The 21,645-nt window shown below is 42.1% G+C and overlaps 1 protein-coding gene across 2 annotated transcripts in view; it reads right to left on the bottom strand.

Moving 5' to 3' along the window:
* Window positions 1-709: 709 nt before the first annotated feature.
* The window catches only part of LOC126250778 (E3 ubiquitin-protein ligase TRIM37-like), a 313,056-nt gene continuing 292,120 nt past the window's right edge, over window positions 710-21,645 (bottom strand). For both annotated transcript variants that reach the window (XM_049951588.1, XM_049951587.1), the window contains exons 17-18: window positions 11,228-11,318; window positions 710-1,177 (exon numbers count right to left, since the gene is read on the bottom strand). In XM_049951588.1, the coding sequence (XP_049807545.1) occupies window positions 1,144-1,177; window positions 11,228-11,318 (125 nt within the window). In that variant the 3' untranslated portion in view covers window positions 710-1,143. The remainder of the gene's footprint in view (window positions 1,178-11,227; window positions 11,319-21,645) is intronic.

A 21,645-nucleotide genomic window follows, 5' to 3' on the forward strand; every position in this document is an offset into this window, starting at 1 on the left:
ATATTCCCTGATTTCCAGAATCTGTGCCAATCCTGCAACTTTGGAAGCTCACAGGCAACATACATCTTCAGCAAGGTAATTTATCACCTCTTTGTTCCCAGGCTGTGTCTGAATGGTTTGAGGAAAACTCCACATACAAAGGGGCTTGCATGTCCCTCGATTCACATACCTCAGTCCTATTAAGCACTCTTGTGATGCCATGGAGCATTATGTATGCATCTCGAACCCAGCTTTGATCAATCTTTACAAGTTGCCGGCAGCAGCTGAGCGCTCGTCAATCAAGATGGTTACCCATGCCTTCAAAGGTGTTTTGCGAAGTTCTTGCAATGCTGACATCAGTGCCAAAAAGAAGGCCACACATTACATGTGTGTGTCAATAATTCTGATGATGTGGTCATTTAAATGCACATTGTTGAACAGTGTGAGCAGCATTCTCATTCATGTTAAAGCTCTGAGCCCTAAAGGCTGAAATAATGGTATAATTTTTAACTTATTTTATAACAGCTGGCAGAGAAAGAGAAAACATAAAAAATACATAGGAAACGCTTTTGAGAAGTCACTGCTGAATTAAGAGCATGGGAATGCATCAATTTGCCACCTCAGTCCCATCATCCCAACTGTGATGAGTTCATAATCTTCGATAACCTTCAGGATTTAAATTTGGACTTAAAAAACTACTAGCAGCTGTCTTATTGACCATTTGGAGTGATACACCAATTAAAAATATTATTTATTAAATAATCAAGTGAAATAATGTTCTACACTTGATTTATATAAAAAAGAACAATAAATTAATACATTTTCCATCACTATCACAGAATTACTCACAGTGGAAAAATCACCAAAGGAAAAGTGCTGTGTGTGTGTGTGTGTGTGTGTGTGTGTGTGTGTGTGTGTGTGTGTGTATGTGTGTGTGTTTTGTTTCCAGGAAGAGGAGTGAGACATTAAGTGAAAGGGAGATGGGGTAAAAGTGGGGAGGGGGGGATAGTGAAGGGATGAGGGGATGAAAAGGAAGTATGGCTCTTACATAAGACTTTCATAACAATAATATGCCGCAGGCTTCCAGAAATTTGGAATGCTTGTAGTCAAAACATGTGTTACACTAGGACATTTCAAATGACCATTCTTCAATATTCTTGTTTCTTATTGATCTCCCGGACATTTGTCATTCAAACACCTGAAATATAAGCATATTTAAACATTAATGCCAAAATGTAAGTATCTCATTAAAACATTATAATGATCTAAAATGTATGCATCAATTCATTAGTGGGCTATACAGCAAAAAATACCTTTTGGATTTGATTCGTTAAATAGGTTTAGTATATAATTTTTACAGTCATCAGTATCACAATTTTTTTTTCAATCTACTAGTGTTATTTAACTTCTAAAGCCCTTTGATAAGTCATTTATTAAATGGAATCTTTTGCTTTATATGTGAACAACATAACTCACATGATTTGTGCAGTTACTGATGTCAAAATATCAGCCTAAACTCCAGAAAAGCTTACACTGTCACAGTAAATTTTAGTTCTTAACACCAACAAAAGCTACCATCAATTAACTATGTCAACAGAGGCCACACTGAATGATAATATTCATTTGTTTATATTACAAATTCGAAGTTATATAAATAATGACAAAAGAAGACAGGTTCTTAAACTATAAAAAAATTATGTTTAATTTTGTACCTACAGAAACTATGGAAATATGATGACAGCAACTTGCGAAATCATCATCAGTGTTCTGCCAAAAGGCAGGTTTTCACATGGTAGTTCTCCAGGCTGTCCAGTCGTCTGCCATCCTCTTCAGGTCTGCATAATTTCCTCTTATCTTTATGTCATCTATCATCTCTATCTCTTTCTTCCTTTCATAATTCTCCCACAAACTAATCCTTCCAAAGCATCTGCTTGCAAGCACTCCCTTCTAAATGATTGTCCCAACCAGTCCGTTTTCCTTTCTCTTACAACCTTCAGCAGACATCATCTCTCACCAACCCTTTCCAATACTCTTCTGTCCAGCTTATTCTCCCGATTCTCCTCCACATCCACATCACAAATGCTTCTAACCTTTTTCCATCCTCTCATCTCAGCGTCCATGTTTCTGCCCCATATAGTGCCACACTCCAGACAAAACATTTGCCAAGCCTTTTCCTTAGACCTTTATCTAATTTGCCACACAAGTCTCCTCTTTCTGTTGAATGCCTCCTTCACTACGGCAATTCGAATTTTCACCTCCTGGTGATATTTAAAGTCTTCAGTTATTGTGCTTCCAAGATATTGAAATGCATTTACTTGGCTAATGGTAGATTGTCCAATTTTAGTATTGGACAGTCTGCATCTTGTACTGATGACCATACTCTTTGCTTTTCCTGTGTGTATTTGCATCCCATATTCCACACAAGCTTCATTCAGATCTTTCAGCATGTTATTCACTGTCTGCTCACTTTCTGCCACTAATAGCATGTCATCAGCAAATCTTATACATTCTATTCTCTTTCCGCCAATACATATTCATCTTTTCCCATCTAAGCCTTTCACAGTAATCCCTTCAAGGTATGCATAAACAACAGTGGGGAAAGGCAACAACTTTGTCTAACACCTCGTCCAATGCTGCTTTCTTCTGACATTTCATTTCCAATCTTTATCTTTACTTTCTGGTGTAAATATAGATTCTGTATCAGTCGTCTCTCTTTCCAACCAACTCCTTTCCTCTTCACAATATCCATCAGCTTGTTCCACTGAACTCTGTCAAAAGCCTTTTCTAAATCTATAAAAACAGCAAAGATTTCTCTACCTTTTACCATATATCTTTCCCCTATAGTTCTTAACAGGCCAATAGCATTTCTTGTCCCTTTTCCTCTTCTAAATCCGAACTGCTCCTCTGCAATCCCTCTATCCAGCTTGCCATATAGCCTTCTCTCAACACTCTCAGCAAGACTTTAGCTGCATGAGAAATTAGACTGATGGTCTTATGCTCTTCACAACTTGGGAAAAATGCTAGGTATTGTTGTTATTGACATTAATGTATTATCAAAATAAAATGAAATACACTAGAAATGAAATATACAAAATAATATCATTTAAACAAGTCAGATGTTAAAAAAGAAAGTGCACAGAAAGTTTCAATAAATGATGATTCCAAGTATGAGGACCAGCCCCGGATCGATGATATTTCCGAACAGGGCAAAAACTTGATCAGATTAGGATCAACAAAATCTTCGTTGCTCATGGGTGATATGCAAGTTGTAATGGATCTGGGAGATGTGTGTTATCTACTGGATTTGTCGATACCAAATCTAATGAGAGAAGTTGTAAATGTTTTCTTATATTTTTGTCAGAATATTTTTGTGAATTGTAATTTGCCTTATTTTATGCTAATTTAATTATATTGTTGAGAGTGACAGCATATTGATTAATATTAGTAGATGTGACGAAGAGTATAAGAGAGACTGGTTACAAGTGGAAGCTTGTGTGTTGTGTAAAATGTCTTTGAGGCTGGAGTCGTCTTTGACCGTAGTCAGTCGGCAGTGAACTCTTGGTGTGTGTTGACGGTGGAACAATGTGCAGGTCGCCGTCATAATAATTTGCTAGTGAACAGGAAAAATGAATTATGTTACTACTTTTTTTTATATAAACTTTTAAGAAGAAACCACATTCAAAGAAATGGTATTTGAAGCACCAAAAATGAGGCAAACGTATTGAACCAGGTCATTTCTGCAGCCGATGAAACTGCATTGTGGAATCATACTTCCTGACTGAAGCTAAGACAAATATCATCTTGTAAACATTTCACGGAAAAGGTACTGTCACGAAGTATGCTAAATACAGTATATAAAAATAGTGAGCATATTTCAAAGTGTCATTTCAATGGGATGGTGTTCAATGATATGGAACATCACTGCATATCAGATAAGAACCAATATGTTTGATGCACCATGAAGAGTTTTCACCTGATGGATTACAGTGGTTTACTAGCTTTAGCACAAAGGCTGGATACATATGCACATACAGACCTTTCTGCAAGATGTTAAATGCTATAAGGGACCTTATTTTTCAATCCCTTAGTTGTGGTATGCAAGTTGGTCCGTAACAAGAAGTCTGGCCTAGAAACCATACAAACTCTTTCACATTTAGATCAGTGTCCATTATATCAATGTAAGTGGACTAAAGATGCACAAAGAATGGCGAAAGCCCACCCACTTATTTTTTTTCTGCTGACGATGTGAAGCTCGCACGCACATTCTACACCTCCCAATAATTACCACACTAGATGCAACTGTTACATTGCATGGTTAGCGGAGGAGCAAAATATAGTGAAACTATACTCATATAAGATGGCAAAGACAATAACACTTATTTTTAAGTTGTTGCCTTGGGTAACACTGATCTAGGCGGATCAGTCTCATAGGTCTTATTCAACTTATATCTCTGCATGTCCACCTTTTGTGACGGTTCCAGGACTCGGCTGTTTGATATGGAACATCAAATCAAACACATTTCAGAAGTCTAGTTCCCAAACTGATTTTATTTGGCTACCAGTTTTGGCAATTTACTATGCCATCTTCAGGCCCCTGACATGTGTAGGAAGACTCCACCTCGGTTCTGGTCAAAACAGGGGCCAGCAATACTGGTATTAGTAGATTTATGTTTGCTAGAGCGATCACTTCAACCAGATGGTGCTGGTTGATGTGATCGCTATAGCAAACAGAAATCCATTAAAGCTGTATTGCTGGCCCCTGTTATAACCAGAACCGAGGTGGAATCTTCCTACACGTTGGACAGGGGTCTGAAGATGGCATAGTGAATGGCCAAAACTGGTAGCCAAATAAAATACGTTTGGAAACAAGACAGCTGAAAGGTGTTTAATTTGACATCCTTATTCAGCTTAGAATCTAAAATATCGTCAAGACAAGAAGAACTATATACAGATATGAAGACATTCCTGTTGGTGGAGATATACGACTATTTTTTGTCTCCAACTGGTATTAGTCGTGTTGGGAAGCCTGTTGTATTGCTGTCTCTAGTGAGGTTAGGTTAACTGTGAAATGATACCTCCTAAGCCTTTGGAATTGCTGCAGCAATTGCTCTGGGTGTCACATTCACAGTCTGGTTCACTCTCACTGGTGGGCACTGACACTGTTCAAGTACAGTCACTTGGCTGTACAGCACACAGTTAGTTTTGCAAATCATCATTTTAACAGCTTCCTTTTGTGTGCTATTTAGTATTTGATGTGTACCCAGATTAGGAACTGGTCACTGTAGTGCAAATCGTCAACCATTGCCCACTAAAAGTGGAAGACACGCAATCAACGGCAAAGGAAGACCTCATATGAGTGCAGTGCTGATGCATGGTCTGGCTTGTGTTTTTGAAGCAGGCCTGTATAAGGATCTCAACAGCTCAACTCTGACAGCACATACTGGTTAGGTCCCATGGCATATTATGTACATTTAGATATACATGAGGGGGAAATGGATGGGGCAGATGTGTGGTAAGAACACTTAGAGCCTCATTATCTGAGGATGTCTGCAGTGGCAGGTAAAACCAGTACCACTATCCCACATGGGCCTAAAATGTCACTGCTACTTTTCCTCAAGTGGTGTGTGTGTGTGTGTGTGTGTGTGTGTGTGTGTGTGTGTGTGTGTGTGTGTGAGAGAGAGAGAGAGAGAGAGAGAGAGAGAGAGAGAGAGAGAGAGAGAGAGAGTGCGAGTGCAGGAACAGGAAAGGGGGGGGGGGGGGAAGGGGGGCACGTGGGGAGCATTGCCATTTCAGAATATAGGCACTCCACCTTTTGCCCTCACTCCAGTGTGGTCAACCTTTCTATGGCGGCAAGAAACAAATGGGATTGATGCCTCAAGATGTCTCCCACAGGTGAACACACTGGCTTTTTGTGGTTCACGAGAGACAGTCCTCACACACAAATCCCGAACAATGGAAAATCCATAATAGCGTGAACCATGTCCATCAGAAATGTTTTATGCCCATTCCACCACATTTTTTTCCCTTAATGTGGCTAAATACAGAAGTTTACACTTACAAACTTGAAAGAAAATAAAATGAAGTTAATAACATTAATATCATAGGATTAAAGGAGACACAATCGCCAAACAGCAGAAGAGTTGAGTAGTGGAGAAGCACACACAAAACAGAATGAAAACTTTGCTAGTTTTCATAATAATTCCTTTGTCAAGCTAGAATACAGAACACACACTCACACTCTGTGCCAGCTGAGTACACAATCCTGGGCTTGAAGTTTGGTAAGTGGGCTGGAAGTGGGGGTTGTGTTGAGTTGTGTGGATAGATGGTTCAAATGGCTCTGAGCACTATGAGACTCAACATCTTAGGTCATAAGTCCCCTAGAACTTAGAACTACTTAAACCTAACTAACCTAAGGACATCACACACACCCATGCCCGAGGCAGGATTCGAACCTGCGACCGTAGCAGTCCCGCGGTTCCGGACTGCAGCGCCAGAACCGCTAGACCACCGCGGCCGGCTGTGTGGATAGAGGGAGAAAGAGAGGGGCAGCAGGAGGAGAGGTTGGGGACAGGCTCAGAGGGGAGATGGAGTGCGGACAACAGGTGAGCAGGATAGAAATGTGGAAGGAAAGGGTGGCAGTGGCATGGGCTAAGTATGTGACAATTACGTACTAGAGCCAGTGAAGTGCGACGCACAATGAGATGACGAGGATTGGAAGAGGATGGTAGGGCAGAACGAGAGGCAACTGCTGGGTAGAGAAAGTTATGACACCTGGGACAATGGGTTGGGAGTGGTATAGGATCTATCCAGAACATCCTATCCTAGTCCTCTCAAAGGCTTATCCTATCTCATCAGACAAAGGGGAACCAGTGAAAGCAGCCATACCTCAGCTCTGCTGCAATCACTGCACAGCGATTGATGTGGGCACAGCCATCAAAAGGCTGTCCAGAAAATCGGATGGCCACTGCCAAAGTGTGGCGAACAATGAAGTTTCCCACCCTGTTGCACAACACACGCTGAACACAACATTCCCGAGTTCAATGGCTGTTTCACAACCTATGCCATCGGACCCTTACATCCGGCACCAGCTTTTCTGAGATACTTATATGGGGGCTATCACTGCAACACATCCTTCGCTCCGGCAGTCACCCTAGCCTCAATCTCCACAAATCCACTTTCCCTGTACCCTCTAGCAATTGTTTCTCCTCCCTATGTCCTGCCACCCTGTCCCTGTCCCACTCCATGCGCTGCACCTCACTGGCTCTGGTACCCCCTCTGCATACATTCCGACCCTGCCCATTTGCTGCCTCTCTCTGAGATGCTAGCAACCTACCGCTAATCCCTCCTCCTGCTTCCTGCCTCTTTCTCCCTCTAACCACCCCATCCAACATAATCTCCATACAGTCTACTTGCCAAACTGCAACCCTGGCACTATGTGTCTGGATGGCACAACGTAGATGCAAAGATGCGTGTATGCGTTTGTATGTGTATGTTGAACTCTTCTGCTGTTCAGTGTATAGTTTCCTTAACTCCTAATTTATTTACATTCTGACAGGACTTGCCGCCACAACTGAGACAAGGATTTTGTTATGTATGGAGTAGTTTGTTAATACGAAGTATTAACTTGCACCTTTTTCTTTAACTTTATTTTTATGTATACTGAGAAAATGTCATCTTTCGGCAATCTGTACAGCGCTGCTCACTTCAACAGCTGACATTACAGACATTGGTGGCTGTTTGCAGTGGGTCAAAGGCTGGGGAGTATCACTGAATCCATGTGCATGTCCCAGAAAGAAGGCATTGTCAATCACTATTGAAAAATCTAGTTATGTTCCCCAGAAAATGAAACTAGAATGCATTATTGTTATATGGAAAAACCTGTAAAAATGCATCTTAAATGCATTTTAAAACTGAAGTAGTGTGACTTATGTTTAAATATGAGAATACAGAAAATCTTTACCTTCAATATGAGTGTTGTTATTTAAAAAGAGTGATTACTTTACTCATGAAGTGCAAAACTAGTTATTTCCAGTATGTTAAGAATATTCATTTTATAGAATTCAACAATTTATCTGTAGGTATGAGCTTTAGTCGGCAACAACAGATTTTATTTTATATCAACAATGCCTATGCTCAAGTATGTTTCTCAAAGAGCAAGACAAAATATTCATTATATTTTTATGTTTTAATGAAGTGAATAATCCTCAAAGAATACTGCCTATTCACAATAGGACACAGCAACATTACCACTATACCTGGAGTGGTACCTATTTATTGATGAGCTTTTTTACATCTGCTTCCTTATCTGGCTGCCACCATTGCTAATGTACAACAGTTTAGAGCTTAAAGGATGGGATGTTGGTTCCCTCCAGCATACTTCACAGTCCACTGCTGCCACGGCAGGATCTTTTCACATTACCATAATATTGTTAGACAGCTTTGAAATCAATTTCTTTTTCAGTCCTTTGTTTTTTGGCTTTCCTTCAATGGTGGTGGTGACTTAAACGTCTTCATACCCTCCTGGCTGGAGTTTTTGCTATGTTGTCACCAGAAATTTTAGGTGTTGTCATTGCATGTCATAACCCCTCAGAAGGCGTTAAAAACAACTACATTGTGTGTAGCCTGGAAATGTCATGCATTTGCAATTGTGTTGCTTGTCTGTGTGGCTCAACTTTTACCATTGACTTTTACACCACAGACGTGGAAGATAATGATTAGGTGCATGGTTTTAATGAATTGAGTACCTTCTTTCCTTCACCCACCAGGCATTATCAAGGTTATTTTTCATGTTCTGTGCCTTATTTTCTTCCAGGAGTATAGGCCAATCAGGTCTTATGCAGCATGATTACTGGAGGAGTTCACACAACCTGGTGAAGACATGAATATTACTCTTGCACTAAGAGCCCCATTGCCACATTTGCTGATGTAGGATGTTATTGTATGCAACAGTAGTGTGATAATTCCACTGCCATTTAACACACTGCGAGGTTTTAGTATACTTTCAAATGCTGGAATTCTACCTTAATACACACTGGCAAAGTACATGAAGCAAAAATCATTGTAAAGGCAGCAGTTTTCTTGAGCTCATGAGTTGTTTTTAATTTCATCAGTCCATTGAGGTTGCAATTCCTTGTGCCAATGCACATTATGTCACAGCAGGACACGACACCTTCACTAAAGTGCATTTTGACATCTGATTGTGAGTTTGTCTAGCTCTTCTAGCTTTCTACATGAAATGTTTCATTCTGGAGTCATTTGAAAGAGTGTGTTAATTTGTAGTAACTGCTGCTAACTCTTTCTGGAATTAAATCATGTGTCAGAATAAGGAGTGACTCTGAAAATAAAAATAAATAAAAATAACAACAAAAATAATAATATTCCACAAGGTTTCACACTTACAGATGCAGATGTTGACAATTTGCCGTGATATTTAACAGCTTAAAACCATTCTGCCATATTCAGGTGAGTATCACACTAGACATTGCTGGTGTATGCTGCCAAGTTGAATGAAAATAGATTTGATGGCAGATGCACAATGGTTACTACTACAAGACCATCATCTGTCAAGTTTAGTGTCCTCTGTTGAATATTGTTCCATCTTATGGGGACAAGCACATTTATAATGGTGATATTGTGTGTAAGTTCTTTGTCAAATTGCTGACCCATATCACACATACAAACCTGTATTAACAGGTATTTAGCTGCCGTCTTCCACAGACTGTGTGTGTTCTTTGAACATCATCGGTACACCAGGTACATGTTGAATCAGACAACACTGTGAAAGAGGTGGAACACATACAATCTATGTTCAAAGGTAATGGATATTCCCCACATCAGATTATGACACCTTTAACAAGCAATAAATGCAACCACTTGCAAGATAATGAGGAGGAGCCGTTCCAAGTCCAGGGCATTTCATTTCATATGTGGGCAACACTTTGTCTAAACTGGGCAGAATCCTAAATAAAAATTATTTGACAGTAACCTTCCAGCCTCCTACAAATACCTGTGCTTTTGTAGACTCAGTAAAGTATGATCTAGGTTGTGGACAGCTGGAGTTTACAGAATCCCATGGCAATGGCACAAAGCCAATATTGGCCAGATCTCAGAAGTAGTACACTAGTGCACAATAGATGCGTAGAACACGGTCACCACATTCACCTCTTGCAACCCAGTAAATTAGCCATAACAAAGTATAATATTTCCGCAGGACATTCTTCAGATTATTCTGCCATGAAAATTTTGGCCCCAACAAGAGCCTTCGGAGATTCAATTATTAGCAAATCTGGTAAAATACTAGTGGTTTATTTATTTTTATTTTATTTATTTATTTATTTGCCAGTTGACTGCAGTTGCAGTTATACAACTAATAGAGGTTGAAATACATTTGGCAGAAGACCTATTTAATTGATTGCTGTAGTGGCTTTCTGCCTTATAAGGTGTAGGACACGCTGTTTTCTTTAATACCTTCAGAAAGACAAAATGTTACCCTAAATGATATGTCTAGAGGGTATGCATGCATGCATGCAATATCACCATTATGCATGTGCCTGTGCGCCACAGGTGGAGCAAAATTTGAAAGAGGGAACTAAAGGTCATGCAGTGGTAACATATGTGCATATCACTGAATGGTTAGTTGAAATATCAGAGTAAGATGTTGATATCTTCTGGCTGCAATTCCAAAACCTCATGTAATAGTTATTATGCTGGAAAAAACTTCAAGAATCTCAACAGCAACAACAACAATAGTAATACTTAGTAGCAGCAACATTATTATGCATACAGTCTCTTTCCTGATTACAGTGTTTTGTATGTTAAAATGTGCTTCGCTCTCTAAAATACCAGCTGTCAATGATTGTTATTCTGATCCAGGTAAAACATATTTATAGACTGACAGTATGAACCGAATTAATTTTGAATTTTGGTGACATATTACAGTAATTCAATATTGTAACCCCATCTTTCACAGCCTCTGCTGCTCCTAGAGAGAAATTTGATATGGGAACATTTTCCTTCATCCAACTCTTGTCACACTGTGAACTCTCAAAGTTGCCATTACTGAATCATCATGGCGGCACACCTTTGTATGTGATTGCAAATCCATAATACCTGTAGGAGACTGAAACTATGTTGGTCTTCTAGTAATGCTGCTCATAGAAGACCACGAGAAGCCCCCCCCCCTACCCCCACACACACACAGAGAGAAAGAGAGAGAGAGAATATTTTCTATTATAAAACATGGACTTACTTTTCCTTCTTTTGCTTAGTTTCTTCCTTTTCAGCCTGATTCCTTGAAGTAACTTCATGTTCTTGTCGCAATGAAGTCAGTTCTCTTTCAACTGAAAATTATTGACCATTCAGTACCGAAAATTTTCACATATGAATTTAATAAATGATTTTCAATCAATACTATAAACACACAAAGTAGCAAACGAACTTACTGTAATGAAACAGACTTAAAAGACATGGCCATTCATAAATGTTTTAAAGTAAGTGATCTCAGCCCAAGTCCAACAGTAAAAAATTAAGATGCTAGGTCAATAAGGATAAAAAGGTATAAGAATCGCACAGAAGAAGTAACTATAAAGGCAATGAAAGGAAAGTAATGTTGCAGAAAATAGACTAAGAGGAAAGAGTGTTGATATTTGTTTGTAAGAAGGTTCCAACAGTGACTTGGAGCTATGACAACTGTCAGAGTTCGACCCTTACTTAAGCTCTGATCACCAATGGGGTCGTGATCTGCAAGCTGTCAGGGGTCGCAATCAGCAAGCCGTCACTCCAAGTGGTGCTCTTGGAAGAAGCCATGCTATCACAGCACTCCTCCCATCACCTGGTGGGGCCCTGTGACCACCAACCATCTATAACCGTGCACCTAAATCTTGGAGTGATCATTTTCTCATGTGAACTCACAGTGCTTCAATACATCAGGCAATACAGACCTGGAATTTATGAAGCAGTGGCTTCAACAACTGCAGGAATGGCTGCAGCTTGCTCTGTAACTAAAACAGGAACATTTGACAGCTTGATTGGCAGAAACTACTGGAACAGTAGTAAAAGAAATTGGCCTTAGTATAGCAACAAACAATGATGCTGTCTACCAGGAATGAGACCTCTTCAGCAGTTCTGCCATTTCCATAGTTTCTCGACAGCACTGATGACTGGAAAATGTACTTGCAGCACCTAAACCATCACTTCTTTGCTTACAAGATAACCAGTTCAGATAGAAAACCATTATTTATTTATTTTGTGGTCTTTGTATAGTGTGTTGGTATTGCTCCGTAAGTTGTCCCACACAAAAATTCTTTTAGTTTGTATTTTGGGGAGCTTAGTAAAATGTTGTCAGATTGTTACTGAAGATAGTCCCAAATGCCCTTTGCTAGAATAGATCTTTACTAACATTGAACGGCAGTCAGAGTCTGGTAAGGACTGGGTCACTGACCTTTGGGGTCTTAGTGACTGTTGTATTTTTGTGTGCTTAAAAGAAAGATGTCTCAGATCATATGCCGATCCCATTAATTGAGACTTGCTCCTCCAGTACTCACCTGACAAGGAATTGTGCACACAGATTTTATGGTATTCAACTACTTTCCTAGGTGAGGCACTTAAAATGGCTCAGGCTTTCTGTTGTATATTGCCAATAGGCCACATATTTCCAATGCCACCCAATGTTTCTGCCGAGTGGAGTTCCCTACCCGTAGCCCACAAGTGTCTCTCCTCCGGCATTTTGTATTCATACTAGATGGATATCACACGTCACAACACCATTCTGTATACAAACAGTACATTTATACGCCATTTGTTCCAGGTTCTACCAGGGACACCAGCTGCACTTCCAAACAGGGTGCACTCCAGGAAACTGGCAGCACTGCTATCTTAGAACAAATACCATTTGCACATCATGTGGATGGAAACATACCACCTCCTGCTGGACACAAGGCCAGGCACTGTCTGCAGGAGGCTAGTTCCAATCAAGAGTTCCAGCTGGGGTTCCAGTCCCAGTCCCAGTACAGTACAGTGCAGTGCAATCGCTGAGACAAGCCAGGACACTCCGCTCTGCTCCGCACTGTCATCATGCCTACCCCACAAGTGGCGTACCCCCTCTCGGTCTCCGCCCTACAGCCATATGGGATGGAACTTCCCACTGATCTTTTACTATGACAGTAAACTTTGTGTTTGTTAATCCAGTGATCACAAATAATCTTTCAGTTGTAGTTTTGGTGCAACTGTCATTGTGACTTTGTGCAGTTAATAAAGTGTTTATAGTGCAACTTCAGATTAGATTTTTCATCTTTGAACACAGCAAGAAACCATGCAAAAGATTGAGTAGCACAGTGTCTCTCTCTGGTTGACAGGTGTTCTACCATAGAGAATTCTGCTTACGTATTTGCCTGTTTTGATACGGCAGTGTATTCCTGTTTTTCATGTAGTTACAACAGTGGCATTAGACGCATTCTGTGAATCTTGTGACAGTGTCTGCAGGTCACATTGGTGGTCTCCCGTTCATGTGTTGTAGGTGCACAGAATTGGAAACTTATCAACAATGACCTGGACATTAACTGCCTTGAAATTGTCACATAATCAGAGAGACATCTGGTTTCTTTCTTATTATGAGGGTCAAAGCCCATTGGCTCGATGAGACAGCAGTAATCATTTTGAGATCCTCCACTCTGCCCAATTCCACTTTAATGTGTCCTATAACAAGAGTGGCATCGGTCATGTCATGAGAAGTGAGGCACGGAACCTAATTTTAAATGAATTTTTACTGCTACATCTGTAACCCGATCTAACCTAGGAGTAAAGAGATCAGAATATGAGTCAGTTAATTCTTCAGTGCCATGGAACAAAATCTTCTTATACACCACACATTTTCTAAAATGGAGCAACCAAATTGCCTAAATGCATCTAACCAAAACACATTTCCTGCCTTATTGGAAATTACACTTAATAAGGAAAGTTTACACAAAACATTTTTATAAGATTCTTCTGTAGAAAAAATATATTTCATGTGTATGTTGTGGCCACAATATGCAATTATTCCCCTACAAAGTGGCTGTACTGGAGGAGAACCTAATGCAACATTAACATTACTATTTATAAGAGAAGAGAATGTACCAGTATCCACTTGAAATGGTGGTTTGTTGGAAGTGTACCTACAGTTATCGGTACACCCACAATCTTGAGACTAGTGCCACTGCTAGGTGTTTTGGCACCCTAGACAAGAACTGAAAAATGATGCTCACTCTTTTTTATTACTATAATCTCCCCAATACCCCCCCCCCCCCCCCCCACAACTCCATCACCATAAACATCCAACAGCACAACAATGTAAATCTTCTATTATACTTTTGATCACTAAACTTAGGTGACCAGAAGTCCACATTTTCTGGGGACAGTTCACACTCTGCCCTCAATTTTTTCCATTGCTTGATTTGGTGCCCCCAAAATTTTGCCATCTTAGATGGCTGCCTAGTTTTGCCTAGTGGCAGAAACGGCAATGCTTGAGACTGTTTGTCCTCAACACACCCTTTGGCCTCTATCAGTATAACAAGCTGCCCTTTGGTATTTCCTGTGCCTCAGCAGTATTCCAGCATTATTTGGATCAACTGATACAAAACATTCCTTTGTGCTGAGATCATCTGGATGACAAAATAATGACAGGGTAACCACCAGCGAGCACATTTGGAATATGCAATCCTTGTTTTCTCCATTAACAAATGCAAGCCACAAATGTATCTTCCAGAAGTGAAATTTTCCCCATGTCGCAAAAACCCTACCTACTCTACATGTTGTGGGAGAAAGGGTTTACATTCACATGGTCCCCAGAGGGTGATGCAACTTTTCTCATGCTTAAACGAGCCCTCCAAATGGCACCATGCCTCATGCAGTTTTCACTGGGGAAGCCTCTTCTTGCCATAGATGCCTCACAGCATTGGGTGCTATCCCACAAGGAAGCTGATGGTTCTGAACATCCTGTTGCATTTGTTTCTAAGGCACTCAGTGCTACCCAATGGATCTACTCTTACACTGAAAGAGAGGCACTGGGCATTGTTTATGCCATTATGATCCTCACCTATTTGTACGACAGCAAGTTCCAGCTGCTGATGGACCACAAACTGCTGATCACATTGTTTCGTGCACATGCCAGCCTTCTGGACGGGACAGCACAGCATAAAGGATTCAACAATGGGTGTTGTTCTTATCGGTATATAAATACAAGTCAACCATCCACCACATCAACACTGATACTTTCTCCCCGCTCCCAGCATGCCCAGATTCTGAATTTGACACCCAGGAAATCTTATTTTTCAGCTGAATTCTTATTCTTTGTTTTCCTCTCCATGCTGCATTGGTCGTGGCCCAAACATTGTCAGACCCTCTACACTATTACCAATTGGTTTAAGCAAGGGTGGCTTCAGTGTTTATCCATGATGGCACATGGTCTACTAAAAACGACCTTTGATCTAGAGAACAGGCTCCTCTCCGATGATGGCATCCTCCTCCTGCAAATGGAATACAAACAGCCTAGGGTCATTATTTCCCTCACTCCCAGAGTATTTGCGCTTCTACATGCACATCACTGGGGTGTACCCCACACATAAAGCAGCTGGCCCACAATCACACATACTGATTGGCCCAGAAGGACATCAGACCATAGTACAGTCCTGTACGGCGTCTGCTTAGCAGCAATCTGCACCATCCAAGGTGTTTTCCCTCTGGCCCCCTTTGGGCCCTTGAGAGCACCTCCAAATCAACTTTTCTGGTCCTTTGTTGCATCGGATGTGGCTAGTTGTGGCGGACAATGACCCCTAGTTGTTCTATTTCCATGAGCAGCAAGTAATACAACACTTTCTTAAAGCACTGTTCCACCCCCAATTCAGGAAAGGATGGTGCAGACCTTCAAAGAGAAGATGGAGGCATTAGTGAAGTCTTCACCATCAGAAGATGACTTCATCTTTTTCTCCGTCACCTAGAGTGCGGACCGATGATCTCGTAGTTTGGTCCCTTCTCCCACCTTTAAACCAACCAACCAACCAACCAACCAACCAACCTAGAGTGCCACTCTAATTGCAGGAAAGGGTCCGGCCAAATTGTGACACAGGAGGCAATCTCAGACCCTCCTCTCTCTGCTCTTGCTGCCAGATCCTCTGCCCTGTTCTCCAGCCCATCACTGGTACTGGACCAGCAAATGTAGCAGCAATTAATTGCATAAGTCCTCAAGGCCGTCAGATGTATGAGGTCTCTGGCAAAAGCTACCTTTGAAAGCACCACCAGAACCAGCTGCGAACCAGGACCCCACTTGTACATCCACCCAGTCCCTACATCCTGCAGCCACAGCCTCAACAGTTACAGCTGCCTCCTGTCTTCCATTACCAATATCAGACCCCCAGTGATTGGTCAGTCATCAAATGAGTTCCAGCACTCCCAACTTCTCTATTACAATACCAGCAGCCTCGGACCTGCCTTCCATTTGCAACTTGAACCCTGTTGTGTCTGCCCCATCCACCCTGAGGTCAAGGTGCAGACCCTTCAGGATCCAGCTCCAGCAGCAACATCCCAAGACCCAGCTCCAACGGCAGTCTCTCGCATTTGAGGCAAAGCTGGAACAACCCCAGGCCAATTCTGTCCTTAACAGGCTGTTTCCGGTAGGGAGAGATGCTGCAACCAGCTCCGAGAGCAACATGAAGCTATCACAACTGTCAGAGATTGACCCTTACTTACAGCTCTCACCACTGATGGGGACACAATCTGCAAGCTGTCACTGCAAGTGGCACTCTTGGAAGAAGCCATTCTCCCATTGTGCATGTCGCATCACCTGGTAGGACCCCATGACCACTGACTGTCTATAACAGTGTGCCTGTAGCTCAGAGTGATCAATCTCTCATGTACTTGCTTACACAGAAAATTCACTTCACAGCCTGCTGCTAACTGTTGACAACCTTGGCTGGCTGCCTTCTATTTGCGTAACTCAGAACTTACAAGTGTTTGTATTAACTGTGTGCCTCCATATCAGCCGTTCCCAACCGTTTTACGTATGCAGCCCATCTGTTCTATATAAAAATCTCAAGAAACCCAGTAACTAATATAAACGCGCGCGCGCGCGCGCGCGCGCGCACGCGCACACACACACACACACACACACACACACACACACAGTAGGACCAATTAGTAAAACAATGTACAAGGAGGACTCAAAAATGTTTATATTCTTTTTATACAGAAAAGATTTTTATTATAGTCTCTTAGCTGTCACAGTTAGGTGAAAATTCGAAACCGAGTAGTCAGTGTAAAAAAAACTCAATATCATTTTGAAATTGTAAGTCACCCACAAGAGAATCAATATCTGGATTAAAACTGATTAATTTTAACCTTCAATCACTATCTACATTCAGTCTATTCCTGTAATTATATTTGAAAATAATAATAATAATAATAATAATGATGATGATGATGAAGAGTTGGAAAGACTTGTTCTCATAGACAGTTTGTCCAAAAGCCCATCAAGTGTCTCGGTAACAGCAATAACTCCCTGGGGACTGAGTGAAGTAGGGTACAGGCTAACGTCCTCAAATCGCATTTGAGAGGCCTGTATTTGATATTTGGATGGTCATTCAGGTAACTGTTTTCTGCAGTCACCCCAGGTCACTCCATGCAAATGCTGGGATGATTGCCCCCTTCCACTCCAGTAGTAACAAATTCAAGTGAAACTTCGTCTCTCATAATCTCAGCTGAGGACAGGCCATTAAAAACCAATAATCCTTCCTTCTTGTGTCACGGTACTAAATAAGCAAAATTCAAGCAAGTTGTTCTTGTGAATGACAGGCTATTTTCCTATGTTAAAAATTTGGGTAGTTTTGCTGTTACTCTGAATGATTATAACATTTAAATATCATTTACGATCAATATTCTCACAAAATATCCGTTATTTTTACATAATAAGCTTAAAAATCATTTAATATCAAGATCTGGTCGTGTGATCAAAAACACTCTGTTACTGGCTGATGCTCTGGTGGCATCACAGACTAGGAGTAAAACGAAGCAATGTATGTGGTTAGGAGCTTTAGCTGAAGTTAATGTGATTCTGACGTACTTTTTCTCCAAACAGTTTAGCTGTTTAGTGATGTAAAATGCAATTACAACTTTTAAATAACAATAGAAATGAATTTTGTGAATGCTGATAGTGGATGCCTTGTGAAAGTTGATGAATTTATGCTCCACCCATTTAAAGCAGTGATATGTTGCATGACTGACATTCTATTTCCCTCTTCCCTGCAACATCATTAAACTCTATCATAACTATGGAATTTTAGAACTTTTGCAAATGGGTCTATGTATTATAACTAAACTGTTGAGTTTTAGTCATGAGCTATGACCCAAAGCACAATAAAACTATTATTTGCAAAACTTAGTGACAATTTCCTTTCTAGAATTCACTTAGCAGGGCTACCATCTCCACTACACATTGGTGGCACTCTGGATAGCGTGTTCGACTGCTAATGAAGAGGTCACATGTTTAAATCCTGGAGGGGTCATATACTTTTAAAAGTCAAACAATGAAAAACCAAGGATGGAATTTAACAATATCATGAAAAGGAAAGTTGCTGCTCACCAACAGCAGAAATGCTGAGTTGCACATAGGCGCAACAAAGACTGTCACAAATATAGATTTCAGTCAGTAAGGCCTTCGTCAAAATTAGATGACAAACACACTTATACACACTCACGCAAACACAACTCCCACACACGTGACTGCAGTCTCGGGCAACTGAGGCCACACTGTGAGCAGTAGCACCAGTGCACGATGGGAGTGGCGACTGGGTGGGGGTAAGGAGGAGGCTGGGGTGGGGAGGGGGTGGGATAGTAGGGTAGGGGTGGTGGACAGCAACGTGCTGCTGGAGCACGTGCAGGGTGGAGGGGAGGAGGCGTTAGGACAGCTATGTGCAGTCCTGAGATTAGACAGAGGGCAACAAAGGGGGAAAGGGGGGGGGGGGAGATAGTGGAAAAGGAGAAAAGTAAAAAGACTGGTTGCGACACTAGCATGAAACCTATGTAGTACTGAAATGGGAACAGAGAAGGGGCTGGATGGGAGACGACAATGATTAACGAAGGTTGATGCCAGGAGGGTTACGGGAATGTAGGATATATTGCAGGGACAGTTCCCACCTGCGCAATTCAGAAAAGCTAATGTTGATTTGAAGGATCCATATGACACAGGCTGTGAAGCAGTCATTGAAGTGAAGTATGTCATGTTTGGCAGAGTGCTCAGCAACAGGGTGGTCCACTTGCTTCTTGGCCACATTTTGCCAGTAGCCCCTTGTGTGGACAAACAGCTTGTTGGCTGCCATGCTCACATAGAATGCAGCACAGTGGTTGACACTTAGCTTGTAGATCACATGACTGAATTCACAGGTAGCCCTGCCTTTGATGGAATAAGTGATGTTTGTGACCGGACTGGAGTAGGTGGTTGTGGGAGGTAAGGGGTAGGGATGGACGAGTATACTGTGTAGATTAGGTGGGTGGCAGTATACCACTGTGGGAGGGGTGGGAAGGATAGTAGGCAGGACATTTCTCATTTCAGGACACAACGAGAGGCAGTCGAAACCCTGGCGGACAATGTAATTCAGTTGCACCAGACCTGGGTGGTACTGAGTTACAGCGGGATGTTCCTCTGTGGCTGAACAGTGGGACTTTAGGAGGTGGTGGGAGACTGGAAAGATAAGGCACAGGAGACTTGCTTTTTCACAAGGTTGGGAGGATAATTACAGTTTGTGAAGGCTTCAGTGAGACCCTCGGTATATTTCGAGGGGTGACAGCTAGACACTGCATATGCGACGACAACGGGTGGCTAGGCTGTATGGTAGGGACCTCTTTGTATGGAACGGGTGGCAGCCGTCGAAGTGGAGGTATCGCCCATGGTTAGTAGGTTTGATATGGACGGAGGTAGTGATGTAGCCATCTTTGAGGTGGAGGTCAACATCTACGAAGATGGCTTGCTGGGTTGAGAAGGACCAGGTGAAGCAAATGGGGGAGAAGATGTCGATGTTCTGGGGTAATGTGGATAGGGTGTCATCACCCTCAATCCAGACCACAAATGTGTCACAATGAATCTGAACCAGGTGAGGGGTTTAGGATTCTCGGTGTTTAGGAAGGATTCCTCTAGATGGCCCATGGATAGGTTGGCATATGATGGTGCTATGTGTGTGCCCATAGCTGTGCCCTCGATTTGTTGGTAGGTAATGCCTTCAAAGGAGAAGTAATTGTGGGTGAGGTTATAGTTGGTCATGGCGACTAGGTAGGAGGTGGTCAGTTTGGAATCTGTTGGGTATTGGGAAAGGTAGTGTTCAATAGTGGTAAGGCCAAGGGCATTAGTGATTTTAGTGTACAGGGAGGTGGAATTAATAGTGACAAGCAGGGCACCGGGTGATAAAGGGACAAGAACTGTGGAGCATCAGTGGAGGAAATGGTTGGTATCTTTTGTATGGGAGGGTAGGTTCTGGGTAACAGGTTGAAGGTGTTTCCACTGTAGGGACCAGGAGGCGGAGAGGAGGCTTTTAAAAAGTCCTGCACGTGAATTTGGGAGTGGGGCAAAAGGCGAGGCCTTTGGGAAGGACTGATATTTCTGTGGGGCTAAGGCTTCTAGACAAAAGGTTCATGAATGTGGTTCCGGTCTGGATACTGTGTGGTGGTGGGAGGGAGTTTTGGAGGGTGGGGTAAATGTAGTGGGTCTGCGAGACAGGGTTTGTCAGCTAAGAGGAGACATGGAGGAGGTTGGTTGGTTGCTTTGGGGAAGAGGACCAAACTGCAGTGTCATTGGTCCCATCGGATTAGGGAAGGACTGGGAAAGAAGTTGGCCGTGCCTGAAGCGATTTAGGGAAATCACGGAAAACCTAAATCACGCTGGCCGGATGCGCGGTCGAACTGTCATCGTCCTGAATGCGAGTCCAGTGTGCTAGCCAATGCGCCATCGCGCTTGGTGTGGAGGATATTTGGAGGTGGTTGTAAAGGGGGTAGACAGCGGTACTCCAAGGTGGAAGTAGAAACTGAGAAGGATGGAGAGCTTTCTGAGGTGGCGTTGTGCATGTTGCCCTAGCCCAACTCCTTCAACCTCTTACCTGGAACCTGCCCTCCTATATAAAAGGTACCAACCATTTCCTCCACCTACTCTCCACAGTTCCTGTCTCATTACCACATGGTGCCCTGCTCATTGATGCAACTTCCCTAATACCCTTGGCCATACCGCTATTGAACACTACCGTCCACAATGCCTGACGCATTCCAACCGACAACGTCCTTCATAGTCACCATGGCCAACTACATCTTCACTCACAATTACTTCTCCTCTGAAGGCATTACCTACAAACAAATACCAAGTACGGCTATGGGCACCTGCATGTCACCATCATTTGCCAACTTATTCATGGGCTATCTAGAGGTATCCTTCCTAAACACCCAGAATCCTAAGCCACTCACCTGGTTCTGATTCACTGATGACATCTTTGTGATCTGGACTGAGGGTGAAGACACCCTATCCACATTCCTCCAGAACCTCAATAAGTTCTCCCGCCATTTGATTCACCCGATCAAACCTACTAACCACCAGCAATACCTTGACTCTGACGGCTACCATCAGTTCCATACCAAGAAGTCCCTTCCATACAGCCTAGCCAC

The sequence above is a fragment of the Schistocerca nitens genome, chromosome 1, assembly GCF_023898315.1.
Source record: "Schistocerca nitens isolate TAMUIC-IGC-003100 chromosome 1, iqSchNite1.1, whole genome shotgun sequence".
Taxonomy (NCBI): Eukaryota; Metazoa; Arthropoda; class Insecta; order Orthoptera; family Acrididae; genus Schistocerca; species Schistocerca nitens.